Genomic DNA, 21,123 nt, shown 5'->3' with positions numbered 1-21,123 from the left:
CTTACCTGCAGCCCAGCCCACTTGCACTGCCCCCCCCCCCACTAAAGATGTTCCCGGAGGGCACACAAATCTGCTCCTCTCCCCCCGCCCAAGATTGCCCCCACTGCTGTCCACTTCCAGGCCTCCCAGGTCTCGAGCCCTCAGCCCCTAATGATGTGTTCAGGTGTGAGCCTGGCACACAACAGGCTCAACGATGAGGCGCTGAGAGTGACGAGGGCCATGTGGAGGCCCTGCCAGTGGGAGAACCCTGAGATCCTGAACTCACTTTGTTGGACATCTGCTGGCACTGCTGCTCGGTGGTGTGGATCAGGGTCTGGTCCAAGTCAACCATGAGCACCAGCTTCCTGTTCCGATGCAGGCGCTGCTGGTCCTCTCTCCCTAGCTTCTCAGCTTGCTGAAGTTAAAAGAAACAGGAAAAACGACAATGTAAGTATATCTGGATTCAAAATGAAATTCAGGTGGAAGCTGAGCATGTTCTTTGCTGTCCTCTGTGTCACCCACCAGCAAACCTGCTGCTGTTCAGACCACGCGGGGCCACAGGGCTGCTCCCCCTGCTGCCTGGAGCTGGTTGTGTGCACCCCACCCGGAAAAACACTCTGCCTTGTGAACCTAATCCTGTTGTTTCACCAAAGGTGTAAACCAGGGGTGGGGAACATCCGGCCCATGGCTGAAATCATTGGGTCTGGCCCTGCCTAGGCAACTGTAGGCGGGACGCGAAATTCAATAAATCTGGTTTTTTGCAGAGCTAATTTTTAAGTTGATCATTTTGTACGGCCCATGAATGATGTTACAAATATCCAAAGGCCCTTGGCAGAAAAAAGGTTCCCCACCCCTGGGGTAAGCCCATGAAAAAGGAGCTAGAAGTGCTTGTTACTAGGAAACTTCAGCTGGATGCTGTGGAGCAACTCAATGCCGTGAGCTGCAGAACGCAGGGAAGTGGGGCAGTGGGCGTGGGCGTGGGCTGGGAACGACGGGGACCCGAGGTGAGGCAGCAGGCGTGCAGCGTGCGTCACAGGTGCCTGCCACTCAGAGCTGGGCTTCACTTCGGAAGAGACCCAGGTGGGCCCGGGGACTGCATGGCACAGAGGTCGCCCTTGTGGGCCAGCGGGGACACTGCTTCTGGAAGGGCCTGGTCCCACCACGCACAACTAGCCGACGGAGGGGACTGACGTGGGCCCATGACAAAGACTTGGGGGCCCGCACCACGACCATTTCTCACTGCGACTGACACTCATGACTCCTGTCAACAAACGCCCAGCCTCATCAGGTTCACAGAATTCTACCCTCTGTTCCTGAGGGACTGCAGCCAACAGGGATTCCATGATGGGAGGAAAAATGGGGGACACTTAAGTCTCCTCTTTATCATATAACCCCCAAGTTGTGTTACACACACACACACACACACACGCATTTACACTTGTTTAAAGTCCATTAATTCAGAAAAACCTGAATCCTGTATCTCGTATTTTGTCTTTCTCACAGAAAATAAAGTAGGTATCACTTAAAAGCACGAATCTAATAAAATTGTAACAAGCTCTGAAACTGCTTTGTAACTGAGTTTCTATACAACCCCAACAGACCTGTGCCTGAGCTCCGTCCTGGTCATGCTCCCTCTCCCCACCATTAGACCCCGACCATGAAAACGTGAGGTGGCAGGGACTCTGGGGCTCTTGGAACAGGTAAAAAGAACAGGTGTAGTAAAACTCCAAGCCTCCCAGCTGTGCAGACACCTTTAATTCCTGGGCACACAAACACACGGGGCCCCCAGGAGCTCTGGGGCCTCTTAGAGGTCCCTGCACCCAGTCTGCTGCACCAGCACAGCCAATGTCCTCGACCCACAGGGCTCACCCCCCTCCCCCACGGTCGCCAGTCCTGGCAGCAGCTGCTCACGGGGCTGAGCCCGGCCCTCGGCCTCCTGGACTGGGTCTGCTTTCACAGCACCGCTCACCCAGCCCCGTGTTCACGAATCTTATCTCTCCGGCCCAGACCCAGCTCCAGGGGAACAGAGCCAGAGCCTGGAGAGCAGGGAGCCAGGTACTTCCCAGGTGGAATCACTTGGGAAAGAGACAAGCGTAGCCCCCGCCCGTCGTCCTTCCAGTGGTCACTTCAGAAACCAAGGTGATGCCAACCCTGAACGTTCCCCAGCCACCCTCCACCTGCTCTGGGACCCACAGGTGGCCGGCACTCACCTCGGAGCTCACCATCAGCTCTGGGACGCTGTGCACCATTGACACGGTGGCTGTGGACAGCGGCATCTGCTGCCTCCCGTTCTTGCTCTGCAGCCTGCGGGAGTAAGAGGGCCGTGAGATGGCCACCTCCAGCCGCTCACCGAGGCGGCAGTGAGCACTTTCATTTCTACGTGGTCCAAGTGCTGCTGGCGGCCACGGGGCGTCCTTCACTTAAAACACACAGGAGCCTGGCGAGATGGTGACCTTCCAGCCCCTCAGAGCTCTGCCGAAAACACACTGACCCACGAAGACACAGTCCCGTCCCCCCCCCCCAGTGGGGTCAGCACTGGCGCAGGGGGTGAGGCGGAGCCCTCTGCTGGAGCACAGGCTGCCTCCAGGATGGGGGTCTGACAGAAGGGAGGTGAGGTCTGCTCGGTCATCCCTTCCCTCACACCGCAGTGACCAGGCGAGATGACCCTCGTGCAGCCAGTTCCCGGCCCCCGCCTGTGCCCTCCACCCTACACTTCTGTACCCACGGTCCCCCTCCACCATGAGAAGCACTGTGCTCACACCAGGTGGGTACTTACTGGGTCAGGTCCTGGCCACACTCGGCACACAAACCCTTCATGACGACAGGGTGGCTGCATCCTTCTACTCGGACCAGAACCGCTCTAGACACGGGGGCAAAATGCAGAAATCAGGAAGGGAGGCCCTGAGGCTCCTGTTTCTTACCACCCTCCACAGAGCGCTGAGTGGGAGGAAGGCCTGGCTGCGCACCCAGGCCTCCTGCGCACCTGGGTGGGTTACCACCCCAGGGCCTGGCTCTCTGTCTGTAAATGAAGGAAGAGCCATTTCACCTGCAGGCCCCTCTCACATAAAACACAACCAACCACACAGAACAGGTGCAGGAACTAAAAATGTCCCGTCAGGGGAGGAGATGTGGGGGTAAATGAAAACTATCTCAAACCTCTTATATTCCTGATAAACGACCTACAAGAACTGAAACTTTGTTACTACGAGGAACACCACCGCCACCAAGTAATAAGTGGCTGCCTCCTCCGTGCTCCAAGTGCACAGAGAGGCTCGACGCACCTGCGTTTGACAGACCATTGCAATCATTCCAGTTTCCACGAAGGCAGAAATTACCATTTTCTTCGTATGGGTCGGGCCCAGGGCGAGGGCCTCCCTGTCCCGTCTGCAGCCTCCAACCCCATCAGCTTATTCCTCTCCCTGGAGCACACTCTCCCCTCCTGTTAACACCATTTAAACCTCTATGGAAAAATCTGCTCTAATTCCCATCTTAAACAATAAGAGGAACAGACCAGCCCCTGCACAGGACCCCACACAGCTCCTCACCACAACCTTCCCCTAAGGAGCCTGGCCAGACGCCTCCTGCCTCAGGCTCCTGCCTGGCAGAGACTTACCCTCCACCCGCTCAGGGCACCCAGCATTTCCTCATCTCTCACCACTGGCCTTGTGCCTCTGCTTTCCAGAGCCAAGTCCGGCCTTAGGACCCCAGCTGCTCTCTTCCACGCCCCCCCCCCCCCCGGTGTATGGCTCTGCAGCACCCCATCCACCCTCAAACCTCATCCCCATGTGAGCACCCCTTCCTCGTTACCCAGGCTCAGTGACCTCCACAGGAGCACCTGCCCCCTCTTCTCCAATCCCACCCACCTCTCCTTCAGAACACCTTACCCAGCTGCTGCATTAAGGACACACCCTCCCGGTGGACAGGGTCCCACCCACTTTCCCAGACCCCCTTCAAACGCTAATTCAGGCTCCATCCCCCACTGGGGACCCTCCCACACCTGTCTGAAAGCATGTGGCAGAGTCAGCAAAGGAACCCGAGGCCTTTCTCAAGAGTCAGAAGCGTTTGGATCCCCAGCTGATGAGTCTTCTGAAGGGAGCTGTGGGGCCCTGGAACTTGGCAGAAGTCTGCTGTCTGTCCCTTGGAACGCTGGTGGCAGGTTTTGTGAGAAACTGAGCAAGTGGTTCGTTCACCATCTACAAGGGTTAAACGTGCCAGTGCTGCTTACATTTTACTACGGGTTCTTCTGAACTGTTTTCCCGTGAGAACACGCAGGCCACACGCCACCAGGGACTGAAGGGTGCCCAAAGTCTGCATTTAGTCACTTATTTTTAAACTAAAACTTGTGGCTTGCAGGATGTTTTTTCAGAAATTCCCCAAAATGTAGTTGGACTTCATCAATTGCCCTTAATAACATTAGCCAAGTTCTTAGTTTTGATCAAGACTAATTCATCAAATTTTCTGTGTACTTACTAAGAAATCTGTCATGCCCAGGTCACTAAGGTTGAATGGGACCCCAGAGTGGGGCCACTGATGATAGACCAGCGGTTTTCAACCCTTTACATCACATGGCACATAAACTAATTACTAAAATTCTGCAGCATACCAAAAAATATCAGACAGCCATCACAGTTTGGCTGTTGTCATTTTTCATTTGACAATCTAAGGAGAAAAGAGGTCAGCTCCCCTAACTAGTCAGGTGTTGCACGTTTTAAAAATTCTTGGGATACACGGTTGAAAATCTCTGCTCTAGAGGAATAACTCTACCTTAGGTGGAAGGAAGCTTCCAGGACAGACCCAGGTGAGAGGAAGTCTGGGTCTTGACAGATGATGAGGAAGCAGGTGAGATGCTATGGCTTTAGGCCTGAGGTTGGAGCAGGAACACAGAGCAGTGGGTCCAGCCAAAGGGCGCTGGGCACAGAGCAAGCAGGCAGACAAACCCCAGGGCACCAGAATGGGTACCGCTGTGACGGAGCCGGCCCAGAGAGCAGAAGGCACCCACAGTGCCACAAGGCCTGGAGCAAACCTGCCGGCTAAGGGCCAATTGGACCCAAGGAACAGGGAAGGAAATGGGTGAGATACAAACAAGACCAGCAGGTTCTCCTGGAAACCAGCAAGTGAGGGACAGGGGCCATTGGCAGCAGGCACAGCTGAATGTGTGCCAGGAAGTGGACAGGGCCAGGGCATCGCCACCAACAAGGAAGCAGACATGATGGACCTTTGGGAGCCCCAAGGATTAAGAGTGGGCAGAAAAAAGAATGACAATTAGAAAAAAATCAGTGTCACAGAGGCTGCAGAACCAGGCCCAGGACCGACTAACATCAAGGAGGGAGTATCTAGAGAAAGAGAGTGTCAGCATTAAATGCCCCCAAGAGGAACCAGATGGGGGTAAGATGCATGTCTGGGAGAGGGAGATGTCCATGTTTCGACTGGGGGGTGGTTTCTAAGGCACGTCTGTCAAGACTCACCAGGCTGCACCCAAAATGCATGCGCTGTTCTGGCTGGTCAGAAACACATGAGCCTAGGCCACTGGACTTGTCTTTTCAGAAAGGCCCTCTGGCAGAACACCGCAGGACAGACCGGAGGACCCAGGCTGCTCCCCATGGACTCATGGAGGCAGCCCCCCAGGTCCCTTCTGGTCTCCCTCCCCACCCAGACGGCCCTGCCCCGTAGCCAGCTCCTATCTTGTCCCAAGGAAAACCCACACACGTGTACACACAATGGCCTCCTTCCCATCACCCAGCAGACCACTGGGACCTCACTGTACCACTCCACGGCCACTGTGACCCAACAACATGCCCAGATGATCATGTGGACCCAGGCACTGGTAGAACAGGGCTCCCTCCGCCTGCACCACTCCTGCCTCAACCTTATGTGTGAACAGCCCCGGCCAAGTGTCCCCCACACCTGAGCTGCACAGAGCAACAGCACTGCAGGACCACAGCTCTTCACTGGCACCGAGCTTCACCTCCATCATGCACAGACTGGCGGGTTTACAGGTGCATTAAGGCCGAAGCGCAGGTCAAGTGAGATGACTTCAAAGCAGTGATGAGAACAGGCAACAGCGTGTCACACAGACAATAGTGAGCCCCTCCCTCTAAAGAGAACAGGCAGCCTGCTCTGGGGAAGCATCCATCCCGCCCCACCTGCGCTCAGTGGGCAGGTGTCTGCAGGCCAAGGACCCCGGCTCCACCTCCAAAGAAGAGCAGCCGGGGAGAGTAGGCGCAGGTTGAGGCTCCCGGGTGCGATAAAGGATGGGCTTACCCTGTCCTGTCCTGTCCTCCACATCAACTTCCGGGAGCGAGCACAGCTCAGCGGCTGAGGGTCAGCGCGGCCCCAGGGCGAGGGGAGGAGACCACAGTGAGCAGCCCCAGCAGAGGAAGGCAGGAATGGACAGAAAACCGACTGAGTGTGGGGGACACACTGCGGCCCCCCAGAGGAACGCTGTGCACCACCCACTCCAGCAGGAGGCAGGATGCTCAGCCCCGCCTTTCGGCCCCGAGTCGCGCACACACACCTGTGTCCACTCCAACCCGATCTCAAGAGCACACGCGCGGGGCGCCGCCAGGCTCACACACCTCAACAGGGGAAAACGGCTCCTTAACGAGGTTAAATCTAAGGACCCGCAGCTGAGCCAACCCCAGGAGGGCGCACCACCGCCCGCGCCCAGCTGCACCTCGGGCCTGAACCAGGGCGCAGAGCCGCGCCAGGTTTTACAACCGCGTTCCGCAGTTTACGAGAGTCTGAGGCGCGCCCCCGCCCCTCTCCAGGAGTTCACAGCGACGAGCGTGGAGCGCGCCGATTCCTCCCGCACTCGCCGCCGCCCCGAGGTTTCCAAACTCACGAGCGCGGAGCCTCAGGGGCCCGCACCTACTGCAGGAGAGGGGGGAACGCAACCGCTTTCTAAAGAAAAGCCCCGAGCAGTGACTGCCGCGCACCGCGGGAAGGCGCGCAGCCCGGGCGGGGGAGCCCCGCCCTGCGACGTTCGCCCCGAGCGCGGCCCCCAGACCCGCTCCCGCCGAGTGCCGCCCCGGACGCACTCACCCGGGGGCCAGCAGCTGGCCCGGCTGGGCGCACAGCTCCCGCACCACGCCGGCGCGCTCCGACCTCAGCCTGCGCTCGGCGCGCACGCAGCCCCCGGCGCCGGCGCGGGCAGGGGCGGGCCCGGAGGGCTGCGCGGCGGCGGCGGCCTCGAACACGGCCAGCACCGAGCCGATGCGCACGGTCGCGCCCGCTGCCACTCTCCACTCGAGCAGGCGCAGCGGCCCGGGGCCCGGGCAGCGCACCTCCGCCACGGCCGCCGGCGGGGTGCCTTCGGCGGGAACGCGGTCGGCGGGCGGCGCCTCCATCGCGGCCCGCGGGGTCGCTGCGGAGATGCGGCGGGCGGTCCGCTCAGGGCCCGGCGCCCATCGCGGGCGGGCGGGCGGGCGACCCCGGCCCAGGCGGCGGTGGCGGCTGCGCTGCGATTCCCACTCCTGCACCGGCTTCCACCCGCCGCCCGGGTCCGCGCCGACTTCCGGGACAGCGTGTGACGTAACGTGCGTGCGCCACGTGCGTGCGCCAGGGGGCCCGCTTGTAAACACAGGCGCACGCCGAGACCGAGAGGCGCGGCACCGGCCACCGGTACCGGAGGCGTCCCAGGACCAAGCCCGCGGTGCTCGGCGCGGCGGGAACAGGGCCGCTGCCCCCGGTCTACCCTGTGAACGACGGTCCCGGCGTGCAGCGCGCGCCGCTGTCCCACAGGCCCCTTCACACGCCGAGGCTCTGGGGTCTTTAAACCATGAGTCCCGGCATGCACCCCGCGCTGCCTTACCGCGGATCCCCATCAGGCGCTGCGAATCCCGGCATGCCACGCGGGCCCCGTCCTACCGTCCCCTCGCGCGCCGAGGCGGGCGTCCTGAGGACTACGAATCCCGGCATGCCACGCGGCCCGCTTTGCTAAGGTCCCTTCGCGCGCTAAGGCGGGCGTCCTGAGGACTACGAGTCCCGGCGTGCCACGCGGGCCCCGTCCTACCTTCCCCTCGCGCGCTAAGGCGGGCGTCCTGAGGACTACGAGTCCCGGCATGCCACGCGGGCCTCTGAGCCGCAGTCCCGGCAGCCAGTGCGTGGTCAGGGGTCAGAGGGCGGTGGGCCCCCCCACGTCGCTCAGGGTTGCGTAGTGGGGGGTGCGAGCGGCCCCGCCCACGTGCCCGCGTGGGGCGGCCTCGGCGCCGTCGCGGTGACCTTGGCGGGCGCTCCTCCCCGTGTCCCCCGCTGTCCCCCGAGCTGGGTGGGGCCCGAAGCGCCCGCCCCGCCGCAGCGGAGGCGGGGGGCTGAAAGCGGTTCTCAGGTTGGAGGCGCGCCCCGAGCCTGCTCCCCGTCGGAGGTCACGGTGCCGACGAGCGCGAGGCGCGCAGACGGGGCCGGGAGGCGCCGCGCAGCCGGGACGCGAGCCGCGGAGGCTGGTCGCGCGCTGCGCTCGGGCGCCGAGGCGCCGGCTGCGAGGAGGGGCTCCCCCGGCGCCGGCCCTGGCCGGGGGAAGTCGGGGGACGAAGATGAACGAGCCCGAGCGCGCACGAGGCGCTCTTGGGGCGAAGTGAACGAAATGAGGAGCCTGGAGGGCTCGCCAGGTCGCGCCGGACTGACCCGGAGGGAAGGGGCTTGCAGGAATCGGGGGTGAGGCCTGCCGGCCGCGCAGGACCAGGATCCCGCGGAGTCACGTGCCAGCTGTGTGTCGCCGGGGCGCGCGAGTCGGGGAATGGGTGACCCGGGGCGCAACGACGGAGCGCGAAGCGGCTGCGTGTCCCGGAGCCTCTCGAGGACGCGCCCCCAAGGGGGTCCTCGCTCCGCACCCTGTCCCCCGCCTGCGTCCCGACTCCACCGCTGCTCCCCCAGTTTTACCTAGAGGCCCCTCCGAAGCCCAGGCCCGCGGGCGTGGCCAGGCGTTGAAGGGAGCCGCCTCCCCAGCAGCAGCTGCTGATTTTTCGATCCCTGGTTATCCAAGAAGTCCGCACATCTCCCGGGGAAGTGATGGAGCAGAGACCAGGGTTCTGAGTCATGGCTGCCCCAGCAGTGCCGTCTGAACCTTTGGCTGGATCTCTCTTTCTTTTCTCCCCATTTAAAAATCACTTAAATTTTGTACATACCAAAGACCACGTGGAATCCTAAGATGAACCTATCAGCCAACCTAAAGTCTAGAACATTCCCAATATTGTTACAGCGGCCTGTGGTCACCCTCTCATCCTGTCCCCTCGATTCCACACGGGGAGATCGGCCACCTCCGGGTCAGGTTGCATTCTCCTGCCAGGTTCTGTCTGCTGCCTCTGAGCAGAAGGCCTCACCCACTGTCCTCTGTGGGTTCTGAGACTTTAGGCAAAATGACATAAGATGAAACCAGTTTTACCCCAGGCTTGGTGATTAAAAACAAGAGTTCGGTTCTTCCAGTATCTCCTTCAACGTTATAACCTAACGACGTTGAACGGAATGATGCTATTCGAGGATCTGCTGTTTACACAAATATATTGCTTAGTTTGCGTGGTTGTAAAAATGCATCATATACACGCTCTTTTAAATCTGTGAATGGCTTTTCCATTCATCACTGTGTATCCAGAAATCATACTGCTTCACATGGTTAGGGCCGGTTTACTGTGGCTTCCGCGTGGCTGTACCAGGACGCGTCTGCCATTCTCTTGTGGGTAGACGCTGGGTTTTGTTCCCACCTGGCGAGCTGAAGGTGCTGTGGCAGCCCTTCTGCCGTCTCCTGAGGGTGAGGACCCAGGTGTGGACTCTCTGAGTCGTGGGTGCAGAAGCTGGCGTTTTCCCAGATGGCCCTGCACTCCCGCCACGTCCTCCACAACTTAGTCTCTGCCAATCTAGGTGAAAGCTGGGGTTTCGGGTTTCTCTCGTTTTGTTTTTTTGGTTAATCCTCACCGAGGGTATTTTTTTTCCATTGATTTTTTTGGGGAGCATGGAGGGAGGGGGAGAGACAGAGAGACATTGATGTGAGAGAGACACACCAATTGGTTGCCTCCTACATGTGTCCCAACCAGGGCCGGGGATTGAGCCCTTGAGCAGAATCGAACCCTTGACCCTTCCATGCTTGGGCTGACACTAACCGCTGAGCATACCGGCCTGGGGGAATCTGGGGTTTTAATTTGTGTTCTGATGACCATTTGGCATCTTTTCATAGCTTCCATTTTTTTTCTTTTTTTAAGTAACAGACAATTTACATACGAGGAAGGATACGTTCCAATGAAGAGAAGGTGGTTCTACTGAAATAATGCACGTTTAATATTTACCCACACGTGACATGCCCTATATGATAAGTATTTGTACGTTGTGTTGTGTGGACCCACCCTTCTCGCGGGTCGGTGCTCACTTCCATGCAGCTCATTCTGCAGAATTCCTTCATTCAAGCTCTGCTGGAGTCAAGCTCAGTCTCTGTCCATCCGAGATGCTTTATTTTGCTCTAATTGTGGAAAGATAGCTTTGAGTTTCAGGAGACACGTGGTGATCAGATGACAATGCTTTTTGTTCCTGTTTTTTTTTTTTTTTCATTTAGAAGACATCATTCCATTGGATTCTGGGCTCCACTGTTGAAACTGCCCGCGTCTGAGTGCCGTGGCTTCACGGGTGACCTGTCCTCTCTTTGTCTCTGGTGTGATCTTATCGAGTGTGTCTGCATGTGGGTTACTTGTTGATTCTATTTTTTATTAGTTCTTGAAAATTCTCAAGCATTCTCTCTAAACATTTCTTCCCTTTTAGTCCCTGGAGCCCTGAGGAGATACGTGTTAAATCTTCTTGTATAATCCATCTCCCACATCCTTCTCGTGTTCGCAGTTCTCTGTTCAGTGTCCTGGGGGATTTCTTCACATGTAGCCTCGAGTTTGTTAACCTCTGTCATCTGTGTGTAATCTGATAACTCATCTTTTGAGGCTTTACCTCAAAAATTATAGTTTTCATTTGTGAAAATTCTATTTGGATGTTTTCAAATGTGCCTGTTTATAGTCTCTTCTCACTTGCTCTGTTTTTTTTGTTTTTTGGTAATTTAACCTTTTTTCTTTAACGGTTCACACCTTTTTACAATTCTGAATCTGAGCATTTCAATGATTTCGATCTTTGTGGGTCTAAACCTGTTTTGTGTGTGTTCCCCCGACTCCTGTTCACAGATGCGGCCTGGCCCTTTGACCAGAAACTCATGTTGGGTTGATGTGAATCTGTGGGACCCCTGGTGACATTTGTTCTGACAAGAGCCAGAGGGCCCAGGTCGGGGCACTTCTGGACCTGTGCTGTGGTGCCAGTGCCCGCAGCAGCTCTGACACGGGTGAGCTCCCTGAGGCAGCCCCACTTTGAGGGTTTCTGTTTCAGCTCATTGGGTTTCCCTTGGTTTGGGGGCCTTTAGGATGTCCCTTCCTTCCTCCAAGCCCGAGCTGACTTGGAAACTAACCTTAGAGACAAACAGCCTGTCGCGTGAAGGCTCTCAGGGCATCTAGACTGCCTGTTGCCCAAAGTGGAAATTCTTGTCTTTGATTTTTGTTTGTTTTTAGCAGGATTAAGTAGATCAAAGGGGGGACCTTCACCCAGCTTCCTCCACTTTCTTCTTTCCCTGGGGCCTGTTTTTCAGGATACAGCAGCACTGGTTTTCATGGGGCCGTGGCTCCCAGCTTCTTTATTTCGATGAGTGGGGCAGAGGAAGAGCTGGAGATAGGAAGTTCCTGTTCGTGGAGGGGCCTTGCGGACACGTCTGGGAACCAGAGGCACTTCTGACACGAGAATTTAAAGTCGCCTGGAGGTGGGAGCTCCATGAGATAAGGTTCTGCAGCCCACCACACGTGTGCGACGGTGTCACTACGCAATAGGTCGGGTCCACAGCAGCTGTTCTGCGCACAGTCCTACAGAACAATCCCTCTGTTCTGCACCGTGTCCTGTGAGCCCCTGGCGACGGCTCCCTCAGGTGCTCGCTGCCTCTGCCACCGCCCCCTGGTTTGGCTGACGGCCCTTTCCTCAGCAAAACGGCTCTCGGGGAAGAGAGAACTAGTGAAAACAAACGCACTTTGACTAAAAAGAACATGCTAAGTCTTTTTAAAGGAGGCAGTCATTCATGTTGTGTGAATTTTGGATGGAATCTGAAACGGTGATGTGCCTCTGGGAGGAGGCAGAGTCCTGGGGGTGAGGACCCTTGTGCTTGGTCCCGGGAGCAGCTGCTCGCCGTGTGGGGCGGGTTTGAATCAAGGATGGAACGTGCTGATTTCCAAGCATCAATCAGAAACAGTCCCTTTAAAAAAATCCCACAAATTGGCCGGAACAGAGGCATTCCAGATGAGGAGACTGACATTCAGAGTGGTTGGGCATGTTTTCCACTTCCCGCACCTGAGGCTGTGTGTGGAAAATTAGTGCTTGAATCCTAGACAAGAACAGTGACTGTTTCTGGGGGTTTAGCCTCCAGTGACAAAGACTGTCCCAGAGTAATTGCAGTGATCTATCCCTGCGAGTCAAGGGAGGCCCTGGAGCTGGTGTGGGATAGGACGTCGGCTGTGCTCTGGGGTCCCGGGAGGGGGTGTAGTTGGGAGGGGTATGCCAGTTACATACCTGATGCAGGGGCTTGTCAAACTCACGGCTTCCACCAAGCACAGATGTTTCTCAGCCTCCCCCTCAAAGACAGCGCCACAGTCTCACCCACGACTCCACTGAGGACCTGCAGACGGGAGGCGGCAGTGAGCGCTCGCTGCACGGTCAGGTCTGCGAAATTGCCGCCTGAGGCACTTTTTAGGGAGAAGTGGCCTTAAAAAGAAATCACTTTTTAGAATGTCAGATACATGAATCCTGGGGAAAGTGTGTTTAATGGGAACCATGGCCACGGCTCACAGACACACAAATGACAGCATCAATTTCCGTTTTTAGGACTTCTGGGCCCTGGATGTAAATTTCCTGTCCCCAACACCAAGGCGAGGAAAAGGTGTCCTCACCATGGTTACCTCTCTGGTTTGGGCGGTTTCACCATAAGAAAGCGGGAACAGGGTTTTCTCCTGTTCCTATCCAATCCTTTCACAATGGTTCCTCTTTAAAAACCGAGATATAAATTCTAAATGTAAGTTATTCCTTTCGACTGCACAATTTAAATGTATAAAGGGCCTTTCCTTCCCCCAAAGGCCTGCATCTCCTAAACTCTAGGGGATCACACAAGACTTGCAACCAGCAGGGTAATGGGCAGCGGCAGCTCATCCTGGGCAAACCCCGAACCCGTCTCCAAGGCCCCTCTTCCCTGACTTCCCAGGGGCTGAAGCAGCCCCGCCGAGGCTCACTTCTTTCCTAGGACATTTCTAGGGAGCCCAACAGCCCCGCCGAGGCTCTCTCCCGTTGCTGCTTCTGTCCTAAGCCCTTCCTTGTTTCACTCTCCCCAGCTTTAATAAATGTACTCTCAAAATTTAAAAAAAGTGCACAGTTCAGAGGTTTTTAGTGTGTTCGCAAAGTTATGCGCCACCACCACTAATTCCAGAACATTTTCACCCCCCTAAAAGGAAACCTCGTAACCAGCGCCACCGCAGGAGCCTGCTTTTCCTAACGGGAGTGGCGGCCGCTAGATGGAGACACTCCGCCGGCGAATTTCTCTGCAGGGCCTGGTCCTGGCTGGGCAAGGCGGGCGCCTGAGCAGCAGGCGGGAGGCCAGCGGGCTTCGCGCTGGGCCAGTCAGAGGAGTCGCATGGAGCTTCAGCAAAGGCAAACCTTTATTCCACAGTTCCCCAAAATTGCTACAGAGTCCTTGGGAACAAGAGAGGCTTTTTAAAAAAAACTATATATTGATTTCAGAGAGAGGAAAGGAGAGGGAGAGAGATAGAAACATCAATGATGAGGGTCATTGATCGGCTGCCTCCTGCACACCCCCGACTGGGGATCGAACCCACAACCCGGGCATGTGCCCTGACCAGGAATCGAACCCCGTCACCTGGATCCTAGGTCAACGCTCAACGGCTGAGCCATGCGTGCCGGGCGAGAGGCTTTTAATAGCATATGGACAGACCTTTTTTATTTTACTCGTTACATAGTTATTGTAATTGTCTGGATGTGGAACAGAACAAATAGGACAAATGCATTAAACCCATGATGTTATTTGTTTTACTTAGGATAAGGCTAAGTTAAAAGAAAGGATTACATTTAGAGTTAATTTAAAGAAAAATATTACATATCCGCTGCACAAGTGACGTGGATGTGGCACAAGTCTTGTGGGGCCCTAAGCGCCACGGTTTGGGCCCAGTGCTGACTGCATGCTGCGGGAGGAGCCAGCGCACCTCCCTCTGGCTCCGTGGGAATGAGGCACAGAAACCGCGTCTCGTGTGGTCTGGGATCCTCCGCCTGCTCATCGGCAGGGAAGACTTCCAGCTCCTTTGCTCTTCCCCAGCCTCTGACGCAAGAGGCCTGGGGTTTGTTTCATTTTACGGCTGTGCGGGGACAGCGGCCCTCGGTAACTTGGCGCTTCCTCCTCTGACAATGCTTCAGGAGCCGGCCCTTCATGGAAGGATTAGTGGTCCACACGTGCCGGGAGCCGGTCTCCCCTGGGCACAGTAGCAGCGCGGAGGACCTTCGGGCGCTGGTCGCGATTAGTGAGGCCAAGCTGGCCGTTCTGAGTCCCTCGGGTCGGGATTTGGGAGTGAGCTGCGGTACGGCGGGTCAGTCTGTCCCCAGCCTCTGTCTGCCCCAGTGAGCCCTTGACCTCCAATGTCTGCCCTCGAGGAGGTCCCACCTCACTCTTTTTTAAAAAAGTTTTTATTTTTTTAAAATATGTTTTTATTGATTTTTAGAGAGGAAGGGAGAGGGAGAGAGAAGCATCGACGATGAGAGAGACACATTGATCGGCTGCCTCCTGCACATGCCTGCTGGGGATCCAGGCACAGCCTGGCCGTGTGCCCTGACGGGCGTCCAGCAGGTGACCTTTTGGTGTTTGGGCTGAGGCTGAACCACTGCGCCACACCAGCCGGCCCACCTCGCGGTGGTGACAGCCCCGGGCGTTCCAGAGGAGGAGACTGACCTTCAGAGCAGTGAGCTGACGTGGCTGAGTAACTCTGGTCCCCGGAGGGATGGCATTTGGGTTTTGGTCTCTAACTCCAGGTTTTCTTTCACTAAATTACACTTTCTCAGAATTATTTTTACCACAGCAAGATAATGACCTTGCTTGCGCAAATACACTTAGCCTTTTCCTGTCATGGTGAGTGCCAGCTTTTTCGTGGGGGGGGAAATTGGAACGAAGGAATCCGAGACATCGCGCAGTTTCTTCATGTCATAAATAGCGGCAAGGTTTTGGGAGGGAATTCATGTGCTAATTGATTCTGTGAGGACAAAGTGTGCTCTGGTACAATTGTATGGCATCAGAGGTGCTATTTCCTATTATTAAGCATCTGCTTAAAAGGCTTGGGGGATATAAAAGGTCTTAAGAAGTATTTGTTGAGGAAATAAATTGAGTAAATTTGATAATAAACATAGTACTTGATCTTAAAGAATTAAGAAGCTGATGAGATCTACGAAGCGTTACAAGAACCAGAGATCTGCGGAGCAGTTGGACTGGCAGCGGGTCATCTAATTACCCCCAGTTCCTGCAGCGGGTCATCTAATTACCCCCAGTTCCTGCAGCCCCCGGGCACCTACCTGAGCCGGCCCGTGGACTCGTGCAGGCCTCGGAGGTTCCCTGGTTTGCACCCTTGTCTGTCACCACACGGGGTCGCCATTGGACTTTTAAATATGCCTGCAGGATGAGATTTATTTTCCCGTTTTTATAGCCTACTCCAAGCAAAAGCGACAAAGCCCAGTCGTTAGGAAGCAGGGAAAGAACAGGTCAGGTGCGTCAGGAGAAGGGCAGCTCTACTGTATCCGGAGAACGAAGTGGTCTGATAGGAGTGGTGACCGGCGCCCGCACACGGACCAGTGTGGGCATCACCCGCCCTCTAGCGGAGGCCGAGCAGGGCGCCAGGTTTTCAAGGAAGGGTCTGGGGCCTCACTGAGGCCTGTCCCATGGACGGGGACAAGAAACGAGCAAGACGTCTGAACTGAGGGTGGTGGGGCTGGGGTGTCAGCACCTGGGGGCACGAGGTGAAGTCCTATGAAGTCCACCGTTTTCAGATCTCGAAAGGAACTCGGCTATAACCAGTCGTTACCGATGCAGAACCCAAACGTAGGCGGCATCGGTGAGACTCAAGGACGGGGTCCACGGGTCACCAAGGACTCAGCTAAGGAAAAGCAAAACCAGACGGGGGAAGCATGGCCCTGGGGGGCTGGAGAAGACAGTCTAGCGGCCCCCCCACTCCCTCTCCAATCACAGACGTTTATTAGCACAAAACGTACTGGGAGATGACGTTGGTTATCAATGTAAAAAGGGTACTTACAGGTATAGCTCAATTAAACTAATGAGTTAAATTTCACAAACGTGTAAAAAGTTGCTGAGAGAAAGATAAAATCATACGTTAAAATGCAGCGAAGGCTGGGTATGTACCCAAGAGAACTGGCAGCAGGACCTTGAAGAGGTATTCGTACACCATGTTCACAGCCTGTGATTCACAACAGCCAGAGGCGGATGCCACCCAGGTGTCCACCCTCTAGCGAACGGATTGGCAAACCTGGTCCATCTGTACCAGGGGATGTGACTCAGCCTAAAAGGAAGGAGTCTGACACCTGCTGCAACGTGTGCTGAGGGACGCAAGCCAGACACAAAGGACAGATGCCGTGCGGCTCCCCGTAGGTGAGGTGCCGGAGTCCCCGGCGGGACGGGCGCTTGGCCACTGCTGACTCCGGCCCTCCTCTGCTCTTTTTCACGCTGCGGCAGTTGGCCGACCACACTCCCTTCCGCCTGTGAAAGGAACCTAGGACGTGTTCAGGGTCGGTGGCGCTCTCTTTTGTCAGTGAACCTGCTCTCGTGGTCCAAGGCTGTTTCCTCCCGCGCCGACTCCCAGAGGAACGTCCCCGGCCGGCGAGAGTATCTGTGCATGAACCTGTCCCTGCAGAATCTGGCTGCTCCAAGGGCATCTGGCCTTTCAGACAACGTGCCCCTCTTGAGGAGGGCGGCAGAGCCCTCCCTGGCCCTGTCGCTGGGTTTGAGGGCCAGAAAGCACACAGCCCAGGAGGCCCAGCTGCCCTTTAAGCACAATGCGTGCTCCTTCCTTACACCAGAATCTCAAGAAAGGCTACCACCTGAGTGTGTTCACAGACACTGTCCAGCTTATAAAACGTTTAGGTCAGAGTTGCTTACAGGGTCCGAACGTTGGCGAAGTTTGCCTTGGCACAGACGCCACGCATGGGATCAGAGGTGAGCCGAACTCTGTCACTTTAAAACAGAGACGAACATTTCAGCGAGGTTGTTAGCAGCTCCAGGTGGAGATGGGCTCCCAGCCCACGGCCTTCTCCCCCTTCTGGCCCAGAGAGAAGAGGGGGCCTTCGGAGAGGCCACCCGGAAACCTCGAGAGAAAAACCTGACCGCGCCCCAGCCCCAAATTTTGGAGCCTTTGGAAACCGTTGCTCAGAAGTTAGGCTTTTTGTCCAGACTCTGGGGTGTGACATCAGCGTGGTTCATTCTGATTGGGGATGGGAGCCTGGGGTCACCTGGGGTCTTCTGGGGGACCCTCTGAGCCCCTTCCTGGCATCTGGCCACTGGGGTGCACCTGGGTCCTGCCAGAGGATGTGGTGCCCTGGGCCTCCTGGCCAAGGCCGGCCACCACAGGGCTGGCAGCCACTCCTCGTCCCCGCGGGCTCACGGCAGCTGGTGACCGCGTCTCCTCCTCGGCGTGGTCACTCCTCCCAGCCGAGGCCATCAGGAGCCGCCAGCCCAGCCCCTTCCCCCCGCTTTTCCAGACCAAACTTAAGTCTTCCGAGAGCACAAGCCCTGTCTCCCCTCTGCCCGCAGGAGGCCGCGCAGGTGCTGTGTCCAGGCCTGTCGGGGGGACTGTGCTCTGCGTTTTCACAGAACGCCCGACCAGGAGCTCGTTCCAGTTTGCGAATGGAAGTCTGAGGGTGCCTCCTGTGCGGCTTGTCGGGGCAACGTGACCCCAGGTCTGGTGTGACTTCAGGTTTAGGTGAGACCCCAGGTCCAGGCTCTGGGTGTGTCCAGCCTTCGTTAGGTGTGAGTTCTCCAGGTCCAGGCACCTCAGAACCGCCCGAGTGGAAGCCGGAGTCAGACGCAGGTGCCCCGCAGGTTTCAGGCGCAGGGCTGGTGTCGCTGGGCCCTGGGCGCGGGCCGAGGTCAGCCACGTTTGCCTCTGTTTCCCGGGCGAGTGAGCTGAGAGCTGGGCTCCTGCTTTCACGGCTCGTTTCCGTCAGCATCACCTCACCTGAACCCGTGGGCCACGCTGGCCGCTGCACATCAGGCAGAAGGACGCTCGCAGCTCAATTTAGAATCCCAGCGGAGGACTGACACCTGCTTATTTGAGTGTTAGAGACGAATGTCAACTGGACGGCCGCTGCGCCCGCCTCCCCCGAGTTCCTGGGGCCGCCTCTGTGCGGCCAGATGGCCGGTGCGGGCCCGCCGGGCCCGTCAAGCCGGCTGTGCGTCAGGCGGGCTCTGGCCGAGGGGCATCGGGCTGCCACCCGTCTGTCAGGAGCCCTTAAACACAGGCTTCTCCCCAGCGCAGATTCTGAAAGTGGGTGGAAAACTCCAGTGACTTCCTGATGCTGTGGCCACAAGCCGTGGCACGGTTATTCTTAGCATGGGCATGACAGCACCCTCCCGAGGACACCCGTGGGCGCTAATGGGTCCCAGCTGTCGCATCTGCACCTGTTCTGTGATCCGGCTCCGAGACCCTGCACGTACCGCGCAAGCAGCGAGCCGGGAGTCAGAAGCTGCCCCGGCCTGTGAGCAGCTCTGGGCCTGTCCCAGCGTCTGCACACGAGGCTTCTCGGCCCAGGGTGACTTCGGGATGTTACGGGCCCGCTTGATAACGGACTGAAGCCTGTCCTAATTCCAGAGCGGGCTAGAGGTCGATCACGGGTCTAGGGAAATGTGGCGCAGAGGTTTCGGGCCCCAGGCCCGTGTGGCGGCAAGACCGGCCAGGAGAAGGGCTCGCAGCCACAGCTGTGCTCCCGGGAGGAGAATGTCCCCTCCGCCCTGGGCCTCACTGCCCTCCACAGGCACCTCGTCCTCACAAGCACCAGCAATCGTGTGGGGCTGGGTCTCCAGTCAGGTGAACACGCTAAGAGCTGGGGGCAGAACTCCAGAGGCCACCAGGAAGGTGCTCCCCCAGGGGCCCCGCACTCCAGGCAGGTATTAGCTCCCTGCAGAGCCCGGAGTCTGGGGCTGGGAGTGGGGACCCTGTGCCTACTGTCCCGAATCTAGTAGCAGGTGCAGCAAAGAGCTCCTGCAGGTGCAGGACCCGCGGGCTTGGTGTCGGCCCCTGATGGGAATGCCGGGCTCTCACGTGGAGCCTGGGGGTGGAAGGGTGACAGAGCACCCTGCACCCGCCGGTCTGCACGGGGAACCCCAGCGTGCCCAGCTTGATTCTGGCTGGAATTTATTGGGACAAATGCTGTCTCCTAAGTTAGTTTTTCAAAATGTCTCTATGCCATTTATTGGAGAACCCGTTTTTTGTTTTTTTGCTGGTGATTTGGGATGTTTCTGTGTCATAGTCCAGTGTTTACAGCAGTGCTCGGGTCTGACTGTGGGCCTCCCACCCCGCCCCTGGGCTAGCCCCCCAGTGTCTGTGGCTGGGTCCTTGGACTCCTTTAAATGTGCAGACCCTTCCTGTAACTGGAGGTGCTTGTTTTGTCCTGCTGCTCTTTTCTTGCGCCTTCCCAAGGAGAAACATGGGTTTTTCTTTTCAAGCTCCAATGCAAAGGAAGGAACCCACTCAGGTTTTAATCACCGTCTCCGGCTGTGAGCACGCAGCACCCAGTGCCCAGTAACTGAAATGTGACTGCAACTCACCCGTTGTCAGGGCCCTGCTGGTGAGTCAGCGGACAGCAGGGTCTCGGGGGGCCTCGTGTCCCACACCCAGGAGGGTGTCCACAGGAATGCGGAAGGGGAAACTTCCGAGTTTTCTGCGAAAGAGGAAGCCTGGATCGATCATGAGTATCTCCACTGCGCCTGCTGTTCCTGCTTTCCCCAGAATAGCTCTGCTGGTGAGACGGTTACGGCTGCAGCTGGACACTCACTCAGGAAAACCCCACTCGACACCCCCCGTTAGTTCTACATTTGCACCTAAAACTCCCTCACAAGCCAGTGAGTCAAAAGTGGCCTCTCCAGTTGGAGTTGGAGCCACTGTCTGCTCTCGAAAGCATAGCTGTTTATTATTTTAAATATTCTCTTTAATGCAGAGAGTTAGGAATTAGAAAGCCCATAAAACTGACTTTCCTGAGCAGGATATATAGTCCTGAAGTCAGTGAGCTCTGTCTGTGGTATAGCGGTCAGCCAGCTGAAAGCTGTCCAAAGGCCCTGTCGCAGCAGATCTTTACAAGACAGGGAAAAAGAGCTGCCCTTTCATAACACCGCTGGGGGCTTCATTTGGCCCACAGGAAGGTAATCTCTGCCCTTCTACTCATACCTTTATCAGTCAGGTTGCCGTCAATTCAAACTCACATAACAGTACAATAGACGGGATCTATTGGTCCCTCTAGCTGACAGGTGCAGACGGACAGGCTTCAGGGATGGTCTGATCCAGCAGCTCAGTGGCATCACCTAACACTTGTGTTTTAATTTTTTTTTTAATTATTATTTTTTAAAAATTCTCACCCAAGGATATTTTTTTCCATTGCTTTTCAGAGAGAGTGGAAGGGAGAGAGAGAGGAGAGAAGCATCGATGTGAGAGAGACACAGCAATTGCTTGCCTCCCGCACTCATCCTAGGTCGGGGATCGAACCTGCAACCGAGGTATGTGCCCTGGGCTGGACTCGAACCCAGGACCCTTCAGTCTGCAGACTGGCTCTCTAACCACTGAGCCACACTGGCCAGGGCACTTGGTTGTGTTTAAAATCTTTCTGTTCTTCCTCATTCTGGGGCTGGTTCCATTCCACGTGCATGGCAAGGGGATGTGTGAGCGCCCGGGGAACAGAGTGAGGGCCTCCCTGTCCTGGTACCAGAGGCCAGGTCAGGAGGGGCACTGAGTAGACCTGCTTATGGCACCCCTGGGCTGGGTGAGGGCGGGTCGGGTTACCAATGCCGTGTATCCCCGGGGCCAGCCTGTCCTGCGAGCACCGATCGGG

At 56.9% G+C, this 21,123-nt stretch overlaps 1 protein-coding gene and 1 long non-coding RNA gene across 5 annotated transcripts in view; one reads left to right on the top strand and one right to left on the bottom strand.

Moving 5' to 3' along the window:
- CTDP1 (CTD phosphatase subunit 1) overlaps window positions 1–7,808 on the bottom strand; it is a 28,545-nt gene extending 20,737 nt beyond the window's left edge. Inside the window, exons 1-4 of one of the 4 annotated variants that reach the window (XM_081149386.1) lie at window positions 7,790–7,808; window positions 2,756–2,839; window positions 2,190–2,283; window positions 266–394 (exon numbers count right to left, since the gene is read on the bottom strand). In XM_081149386.1, the coding sequence (XP_081005512.1) occupies window positions 266–394; window positions 2,190–2,283; window positions 2,756–2,796 (264 nt within the window). In that variant the 5' untranslated portion in view covers window positions 2,797–2,839; window positions 7,790–7,808. Of the gene's footprint in view, window positions 1–265; window positions 395–2,189; window positions 2,284–2,755; window positions 2,840–7,020; window positions 7,753–7,789 lie in introns of those variants that run through there. The other 3 variants (XM_081149385.1, XM_081149388.1, XM_081149387.1) reach the window with 3 other exon arrangements.
- A 1,285-nt stretch (window positions 7,809–9,093) lies between these two features.
- LOC308562892 lies at window positions 9,094–13,390 on the top strand. The gene is made up of 3 exons (XR_013999688.1): window positions 9,094–10,639; window positions 11,124–11,278; window positions 11,579–13,390. It is a non-coding gene; the product is annotated as an uncharacterized lncRNA (long non-coding RNA).
- Window positions 13,391–21,123: the final 7,733 nt, after the last annotated feature.

The sequence above is a fragment of the Miniopterus schreibersii genome, assembly GCF_964146895.1.
Source record: "Miniopterus schreibersii genome assembly, chromosome: 10".
Lineage (NCBI taxonomy): Eukaryota > Metazoa > Chordata > Mammalia > Chiroptera > Miniopteridae > Miniopterus > Miniopterus schreibersii.
Note: the sequence above shows the minus strand (reverse complement) of the source record. Positions and strands in the feature narration are given on the sequence as shown.